Source organism: Chelonoidis abingdonii, chromosome 4, assembly GCF_003597395.2.
Source record: "Chelonoidis abingdonii isolate Lonesome George chromosome 4, CheloAbing_2.0, whole genome shotgun sequence".
In the NCBI taxonomy this organism is placed as follows: Eukaryota; Metazoa; Chordata; order Testudines; family Testudinidae; genus Chelonoidis; species Chelonoidis abingdonii.
This window is the reverse complement of record NC_133772.1, coordinates 24826289-24835345: the sequence shown is the minus strand read 5'-3', so window position 1 is coordinate 24835345 and position 9057 is coordinate 24826289. Positions and strand designations below refer to the sequence as shown.

Genomic DNA, 9057 nt, shown 5'->3' with positions numbered 1-9057 from the left:
CTCCGTGGGAATCTTTTTATTGTCACAGCGGAAGATACGTCGGGGGGACTGCAGCACCGGAGCAGGGCTCGCACCACAGGATGCTGCTTCAGAGAGGGACAGAGCTGAAGATGTTCGCAGATCTGGGGACAGGGCCAAAGCCGGCAGGCTCCACAGTGCGCTGCATTTCTGCTGCCTACGCTACCGAGTGGCAACTTCTCTCCAAGCTGCAGCGTTCGTCTAGGGAGCAAAGAGACCAGGACAGAACAGAGCCTCCAGGCAAGGAGAGGCTGTACAGCCCATCTGCCTAGCTGCAGAGGGGAAATCCTGGCACAGAGCTGCTTCCCAACGCCCACACAGGGTCCTCCCGTGATTTGGCCTAGCTCTCTTCCTACAGACATGTCCTGCCCCACTCCCCTCCCACTGTATGTCCAGACTCCAGCTCCACTCATCTGTCTCCCCACTGGCCACAGCCCACTCCCTGTGCATGGGCACCAAGGGCCCAGGCCTGGGCTCCTGTATACACATGCTCCCAACCCAGAATCGGTGCTTTGGCTCTCCCCGTACATGCCCACCCCTACCCTCCATGTGTCGGGCTACACTCATTTCTCTGTTGAGATCACTGACATCTCCCAGAGACTCTGTGCTGCCCGACACGTCAGAGCTCCTCTCACCCACATGCCCACTAATAACACAGGGCTCTCCACACACCTCCACCCTCAACCCCTGGCTCATGCTCAGCAAAGCCCCGGGATTGCATGCGGCTTCTCTCCCAGGGCTTGGCTTGTCAGCAGACTCACTCAGTGACAGCAAGGCCCGGGTCTCTGCTGCCCGTCCCCACCACGCTGCTCTGGCCAGAATATGCACGACTGCTCAGACAGCCCTCTCTCCACCAGCAGGCATCCCACATGGGGTGAACTGGGAAGGTACTGATCACACAACCTAAAATGTAGCACCTGTGTCTGGGTCCTTGGGGACAGATGCCCCTGCCCCAACTGGCCTAATTATAGCCTCAGCTAGACGCCAACCTACCTTCTTCTTCATCAGACCCGCCACACGGCCCTCACTGGGGTACTCTGAAAAAGCACAAGAGCCTGTAACAATCCCATAACGGAGTCAGGAAAATGCCCCTTGGGCCTTTCCCATGCCGGATGACTCCAGCCGTCATTCCCACCAATGTATTCTTTGTCCTGCCCCTCAATCTCTGCCATCATGGCGAGGGGGCCCTACAAATCCTGCCCTCAGGGAATCTAGTACCCAGACCCACTAGTCTGATGTAGGAATGTTTCCCTATCCACTCAACCTTGGCTGCAAGCCATCACCTGATGTCCTACCACCATGGGGTCCCTGGCCCTCTTCCCAGGCTGTCGCTCTTCTGTTGGTTCTACTCTTACCCTGAAGGTATTGGCGGCTGCACTCATGGCCTCTCCACTTTGCTGGACTGCACACTCAGCTCCCATGGCTCCTAGTCACTAACCCAACTGTCATCTCCTCGCCTGTCTTTGTGATGCTTTAGTTTTTCCAGCCTACACAGTCTGGTCCCACCTGAGGGCTTGACTCCTCTAGGGTCCGTGTGACTCTCCCACCCTGTAGCGTGCGTATATCGGTCAAGAGTCCTAGCTTCTTCTACAGTGTCCGCACCAGCTCAGCCTGCTGGGGTCCTGTCTCTACGGGTGCATTTACGCCAACAGAATTAGTACCCTCAGCCCAGCAAGGCTGCAACTGCAGTGATGCTGAGCCACTGTTGTAGATGGGGATAAAGGGGGCATGAACTGTCCCTCAGCTGTGAGGCCTGCCAAGGCTGGTGTTTCTGCTGAGTCCTCTCGGGTGGCAGCCAGCGCGCTACTGGGCATATGTGTCCCTATGCCAGCTGGCACCCGATGAGGACGGGCTCCATTGTCGTCTCATTGGCTCTGGGTGCTGGTGCTGGGCTGAGGCAGAGTGCTGGGGGATGGCACCTGTTTTGAGGTCACCCCAGAGCAAGCAGCAGGGCAAGCTCCAGGGGGCGCTGACAGGCTGTGTCAGCTCATTCCAGGGAAGGGATAAGCCCCCCGCAGTTGTTCACCAGCAGAGCCGTTCGCAGGCGATAGCAAGTCCCCAGGTGCCTTCTACCATCTTCAGCTGGGCCAGACGCTGTGTCCCTCTTCCCCGCTGACCCCTGCACTGCTCAGCCCTAGGCCCCGCCCCTCCGTGCAGGAGGGTTATGTCGTGCATGTCCCTTGGTGCTACCCTGCAAGGCTCGCCAAAAGCTGCAGGTTGTGCAGCACAGCTGCCCGATGTCGGCAGGGCAAGCCAATGTGAATGCCTAACACCTGTGCCCAAGGCCCGCCCAGGCTTCACTCTCGGGTGTGATTCAAGCTGTTAATAATAGAGCCCTGTAGGACGACCTGTTCTCACGGCCGCTCCATTGTGAGCAGCTGCAATGTGCTTGCTCACCTCCTGGGGGCACAGGGAAGGTACCAGGCTCTTAGCCCTGGAACCACTCCCTCTCGTGGCCCCGCAGAGGCCAAGTTTGGTGACTCCTTGTCCACACAGCCAGGTGTGTCTGTCCAGGTTAGCTGCTTAGGGGGCTGCTTGGGGGGAGGGGGAGCAAGGGGTGTGGCCAGCAGCTGGATTGCTAGTTTATATGGTGGGGAGGCAGGGTGCCTAGAGCAGTGATCTGGCTAACTGGCTAGTAGCTTCCTACTTTCAGCCTTCCCAATGGAGGTGCCCATGTGTGCCACTGCCTGGTCGCCAGCCAGCGCTCCTGGTTCTCTGCACATTGTGGGCAGCTCAGCAGATGGGCTCTGGCTGGCTGGTCACCACGCCAGCCTGAAGCCCTAGCACAGCTGTTACAAAGCCCAGTATAGCAGGAGGCTCTGTGCCACTGCTGAAGCCTAATAGCCCAGAAGCAGAGCTCAGCTTAAAGAGGGAACAGCAGGGAAATACGGCGAGGCTGTGGCGCTCCAGAGGAAGGGCACATGATTGGGCTCACCACGGGACCATTCCTCATTCCAGCCAGCAGCGTCTGAGGGAGCCAGGCACAAAACCGGCCCAGCTAGCCGCAGCCGTGGGGCACCCATCACGGTAGCATCTGGGCACTGGGCCTTGTGCACAAAGGCAACGTGAGATGGAAAGGGAAGTTCTACTGGAAACCCTGAGACCTTCCAGCCTGAGTGCTTCCCTCTTACCGCCCTGGGCAGTGAGCTGGGAAGGCTAGGACAATGGCAATGAGATTGTGGCCTGGAGAGGGACGTAGGCCCCGCTTTGGTGGACAGGTTTCCGCATCACAACAGTTCTGGCCACATGTTCATGGGGGGTGCTGAGCGCTTTGGAAAACTGGGGCACAGCTGAGGATGCTGAGCCCTTGGGAATGGGCTCTCGCTGGCTCTCCTATTACCCATCTCCACCCAGCAGTCTCCACCCGATGGGCTCTTGAAGATGTATGCCCCATCCAACCCATCTAGGTGCTTATATGGCCCTCCTCTGTCCCAAAGTACTAATGAAGGGATGGCCTGGGGCCTCTTCACTATGGGTACAGGGTGCTCATGGAGCCACTGCCTGTTCTGCATTGAGGGTAGCATCTGTCTCTAGGGCTGTAGAAGATGCTGGGAATGTCCTAATTAGAGCCTGCTGCCTATCTTTCTAAACCTGGGGCAGATACAGCCCTGACACATTCATGTCACCCACGAGGAGTGGGTGGTACAGGTCCCCCGCTGTGACAGACTGTTAGAGGGGCAGGGAGGGAGTTTTGACTCTAGCTCAAACTGGAGCCACTGATGCTTTTAGCTCTGGAGGGTGCCAGTTCAATCCCTGCTGTCTCCCAAGATGGCAGCCGTCAGACACCTCCTACATACAGTGAGGCACGAGTAGATTCCAACGCAGTGCGGTGGGCTTCAGTAAACATGCAGGGTTGAGATTTAAAGAGGTCTAATGCCCCAGATCTCAGTGGGACCCAGGCACCTGGACAGCTCAGGCTGTGATTTTCAGACAAGCAACCCCAGTGCTGGGACAAGGAACAGAGCCACAAGGGCCACCAGCCCACCAGCCTTACCTTTCACATCAAGCCTACAGTCCACGGAGGCTTCCCCGAGGGGATTGACCGCTTTGCAGGTGTACAAGCCACCGTCGAATGAGCTGGGTTTACGGATTTCCAGCGAGCAAACCCCCTCGTTGAACACTGAGATGTACTTGGGGTCTTCCCGAATCTCCGTCTGGTTTTTCAGCCAGATGATTTTCGGCTGAAAGGCAGCGGGTTTCATTAGCTGTAGAAATGAGCTCATTTCCTGAACAGCTGCTCACGGCAGCTGGTGGCACCTCACCAGCCCAAAGCTTCTTTCTGTAGCCAGTGCTCTGCCTCTGGTCACCTTCATGGCTTTTCTGCACTGGTCCTGACAGTGAGACCTTTGAAGAGCTCCTATGCCGTGGTGAATTAGAAGCCACCTAGCTGGTGTGATCTGTCAGTTTCTGGATAGGACCCTCAGGGCATGCAGCAGGGCCTTTGGGGGAACAGCTGTCCAGGGCCCCATGCCCATCGCTGATAGGGCAATGGGGTAGCTCCCCATGTGTGTGTGTAATGGGGCTTTGGTGCAGCAGATGAGTGGGTTAACCACACAGGTGCACCGTTCCCTTTGTGTTGGTAAAACACCCTGATGCCATGGAGAGGGGCACCCTAGATACTAACACACTTGCCCTCTGCAGCCCCACTGGGACGCAGGCAAGTATGACTAGCCTCATTTAAGAGATGGAAGAATTGAGGCTGAGGTGATGTGACTTGCCTGAGGCTGTATGGTAAATAAACAGCACCAGCAGGATTAGAACCCAGGTTCCCCAGCTACTGGCCCTATGTTCCAGCTGCTGCTTCTTTAAGGCAGTAGAAAAGTCTAGGCAAGGAGGGTGCTGCATGTGGCTGGAGAGCCCAGGAAGAGTTTCTGCACCCCTCACAGGTTTGGTGCACTCCCCATACCTGCCAAAATGGGGTGCTGTATTCCCAGTGCTCTCAAATAACTCCTCCAGCCCATTGAGACACCAACCCCACTCACGGAGCAGCCTTCGAGCCCGCTCCTTCCTGCCCGCCAGCTGCCGGATGCCGCCCAAACACCCTGCACAGTAACACTGCAGGATCCAGCGGCTGCTCAGTCATCCACCCTGTGAAGAGACATATGAGGGAGGGCAGAGGAAAGGCGGTGTGAGGAAAGGGTGGAGTCTCACCTTGGGGAAGGCCCGGACGCAGCAGAAGAGCTGGGTGTTGTAGCCTCTGGTGGTGGACCTGTCCGCCAAGGGCTGGGTGAATTTGGGAGGCTCAGAGAAGTCTCGGCCTGAGTACTTCTTGGGCTTGCAAGCAATTTCTAGGAAACAAACAGCAGGTCACAACAGCGGCTGCCTGTGCCCTGGTGCTCGGGCCAGGCAGCCGTGGAGCTCGGGGCACCCTTGGCAGAGAAGCACTGAATACTCCAGAACTCCCTCCTCCCAGGAACAGAAGCAAACCCTGAGCCTCAGCCAAGAGTTGGTCACTGGAATGTGTCCCCGTCCCCTGCTCTATACCAGCCCAGGAGAACACAACCCCACACCACCCCCAGCAACAGCCACCATTGTTGTCTCGGGGCCAACATCTCATGCTGGGAGAGCAGCTCTGAGGCCATGCCACCCCATGCTACATGGCAGGAGATCACAGGAGAGAAAGCTATGGATGGGGGAGAAATTACAAGGGAGACCATCTCTCCTGGGGAAAAAAGCTATTTTAGACAGGTTTAAGAAAATATTTATTGGGACAGTTTTTCATATCCTTCTGCCTTTGAAGCTAGGGGCTGAATCCAGTGTTACAGATACCAAAAAGGGCCACAGAGCTTCCCCAAAGCGCTCTAAGCTAGCTGTGTGCCTTTCACACTGTACCGTCTGCTACCACGGGCTCTTGGGGGGTCAGGAATAAGGGCTGTGCTAAGACTCCCCCTGTTCTAATGGGAGAACACTCCCGTTTCGAGCCTGGCAGGGCATGAGTCGTTGGACCTGAATGCTGCAATCTTTTGATGTCTAGAAAACTCTGGGCCTCCTCCTTTCACTCACATCAGCATTGCGGAGCTGCTGCCAGCAGCAGCTTTCCCAGCCAAGCTGTTTGGCCCCCCATTGGCCACTGGCCACCTCTCAGGGAGAGCACCTCGTCCCAGCCTGGCCACTGCTCTCTGTTGGGCATCCCCAGCACCAACCTGGTTTCCGGATGTGGGCCAGCTCCGTGGTGACGGCCGCCGTGGCGCTGTACCCACAGGCGTTCTCCGAGAACACCCGGAAGGAGTAGCTGTTGCCAATGATGAGGTCGGAGACGGTGCAGCTGGGCCGGGGGCAGCGCTCTAGCACGGTGAACCATTGCTGAAAGCCGAGGGGAGCCAGGCTGTTAGTGCGGGGCATGGTGAACACCACTCTGCCCCCGGCAGTCTTCCCATTGCAAGCCCCAGTGCTGGGAGAGTGGGGCCAACCCCCTGCCATGGTTACAGCACAGGTTGGCAGGCAGCCTCTTAGCCCAGACCCTGGGGGGAGCCCTGGGCCCTGACTATACCCAGGCACCAAGTCGGTCTTTCCACACCTGCATCCCTGTAGCGTCCCCACTGCAGCCCCTCTGCCTTGAGGAGCCGAACCCAGCTTGGCCAAGGCCTTCACCCTCCCATGAGGTGCCAGGCAGGAGCTGAGGTTCCCTAGATGGACGCGCCGCCCGAGCCAGCATGGCAGCCAGCTTCGCCCCCCACGCCCTGCCCCATCTGTTCTCTCCTCCTCATCTCTGCATTAACTGCTGTCTCCCTGCTCCATGCCACTCCCGGCCATCATCCTGCTCTACCTTCACCCTCTCCTCAAACCCACTCGCGTCCGCCCCCCTCTTAGTGTGAGCCCCCTCCCCTGCCCTCCATCCCTCCCTCAGCGAATCCTGCTCGCCCCAAGGCCTGATGGTGGCCTAGCCCTTCTGCTCTCCTCAGACCTCTGTTGGCCCCTTGACCTCAGCCCCTCCTGACCTTCCCGACACCTTCCATCAGCCTGTCACTCTCCACGGGCTCTTTTCTCCTGGATTTTAACATCATCCCATCTCCCCTCTCATAATCCCTCTCTTGAGCCTCCCCGCCCACCCCTCAAATCCAAGATCCTCAGACACGCAGCCTTGGCAGTTCGGCTTTAACATCTCACCCAAGCCACCCAATGGCCACCTGGCTCCTTCTCCAGCCTCATCTCCCTGGACCTTCCCATCATCTCTGATCCTGTTGATTGTACCACCTGTCTCAGCTGCCTCTCCCCAGGCACATCTGGTTCTCCTCCCACCTCGCTGGCCACTCCCTCAGTGTCGCCTGTTGTGTCTCCTCCCAACCACTGTCCACAAGTGTCCCTTAGGGGCTTTTCCTCTTCTCCCTTCATCCTGGGTGACCTTATATGCTCTGATGGCTTCAGCTGCCATCTCCCAGACATTTCTCAAAGCTCCCCCAGCCCATCCATTCAGTCTCACGTCTGCCCCTGGCTACGGCGGCATGGCAAAGACAGAGCTCATCGACTTAAAAGCCAGAAGGGGCCATCATTTCATCTGACCTGCACACCGCAGGCCACAAACGCTCACCCACCCACCCCTGCAATAGTCCTATCACTTCTGGCTGAGTTACTGGAGTCATCAAATCATGACTTAAAGAGAATCCACCACTGACACTAGTTTAAACCTGCAAGGGACCTGTGCCATATGCTGCAGAGGAAGGCGAAATCCCCCCCAGGGTCTTGGCCGATCTGACCTGGGGGCAGAAATTCCTTCCCAACCCCAAACATGGTGATTAGTTAGATCCTGAGCATGTGGACAAGACCCACCAGCCAGACACAAGGGAAGGAATTCTTTCTAGTAACTCAGAGTCTTTCCCGTCTGATGGCCCATCTCCAGCCGTTGGAGATATTGGCTGCTAGCAGTCACAGATCAGCTCCATGCCGCTGTAGGCAGACTCCTCACACCATCCCTACCAGAAACTTATCAAGTTCAGTCTTTACACCAGTTAGGCTTTTTTTTGCCCCCACTGCCCCTCTTGGGAGGCTGCTCCAGAACTTCACTCCTCTGATGGTTAGAAACCTTCACCTAATTTCAAGCCTAAACTTGTTGATGGCCAGTTTATCTCACCCAGTAGACAATCCAGGGCCTGTCCCATTACTCAGGTCTTGGGGGCCACCCTTACAGCCGAAAATAAGCCATGTAGCCACAGCAGTAGGAGCAACAGGGAGGGGCTAGCTGCAGTGTAGACACCCGCTAGGAACTGAAAGAGATTCCTCATCTGGGCATCTCTGAAGTGGGTGGACCCTGATGTCTTCCCCCTCGACTGTTATTTTAACCTGTTACACGTAGGGCAGGTGAAAAACAAAAATCAACACAGGCCACAACTCTGATTTCTGCTAGGAGGCGACATGTGGGTATCTTCTCTGTGCAAACCTCTGGTACACAGCTGGGCAGATTTGCCTCCCCTTGGGATAACCTCGAGAATGACTTGGGGACATTTTGCTGGGCGAGCTGCAGAAAAAAATGCACTGATAGAAGATGCCATTCTTGATAGCTTAGGTAGTTACTGAGATACCAGCCTGTAGTGGGGTGGTCACCCACTACGGCCGTAAAGGGGTTAAAACAGCCCAGGAGAGGGTTGTGGCTGGGAGCAAGCAGTTCCCAGGCTGATTGGGGAAGCAGGCTCAGCTGTGGCCATGCCCCAATCTGGGCTCAGCTGGCCCTTATAAGAGGGCAGTGGGCCAGGAGCAGAATCAGTCTCTCTCTGCTTCTAGAGAGGGAAGGGCCTGGCTGCTTAGGAATTCACAGGGTACCTAGAGTGGAGCAGGGCTGGGGAAAGGCCAGAGGAGCTGGGGAGCTCTGGCCTGGAAACCTTGCAGGCTGCAGGCCTTGGTAAAGACCCAGAAGGGGACTGGGGTTGCAGAGGGCAGCCCAGCAGTAGGCCAAGGCAGCAGGTCCAAATCCTCCTTGCCTGTGATGAGTGGCTTGTACACTGCAGTCTGCCCCAGTGAGCAGGGGCTAGATGGTGACTGGCAGTAGCCTGATACTGAGGCAAGGTGTGGATAGTCGGTGGGGGTTCCCTGGGGTGGGGAGACCCA

The 9057-nt window shown here is 57.0% G+C and overlaps 1 protein-coding gene across 1 annotated transcript in view; it reads right to left on the bottom strand.

Annotated features, from left to right (window-relative positions):
* The window catches only part of MYBPH (myosin binding protein H), a 34411-nt gene continuing 25354 nt past the window's right edge, over nt 1-9057 (bottom strand). The window contains exons 8-12 of the mRNA XM_075064714.1: nt 6162-6321; nt 5170-5306; nt 4013-4199; nt 1012-1055; nt 1-219 (exon numbers count right to left, since the gene is read on the bottom strand). Of these exons, the coding sequence (XP_074920815.1) occupies nt 181-219; nt 1012-1055; nt 4013-4199; nt 5170-5306; nt 6162-6321 (567 nt within the window). The 3' untranslated portion in view covers nt 1-180. The remainder of the gene's footprint in view (nt 220-1011; nt 1056-4012; nt 4200-5169; nt 5307-6161; nt 6322-9057) is intronic.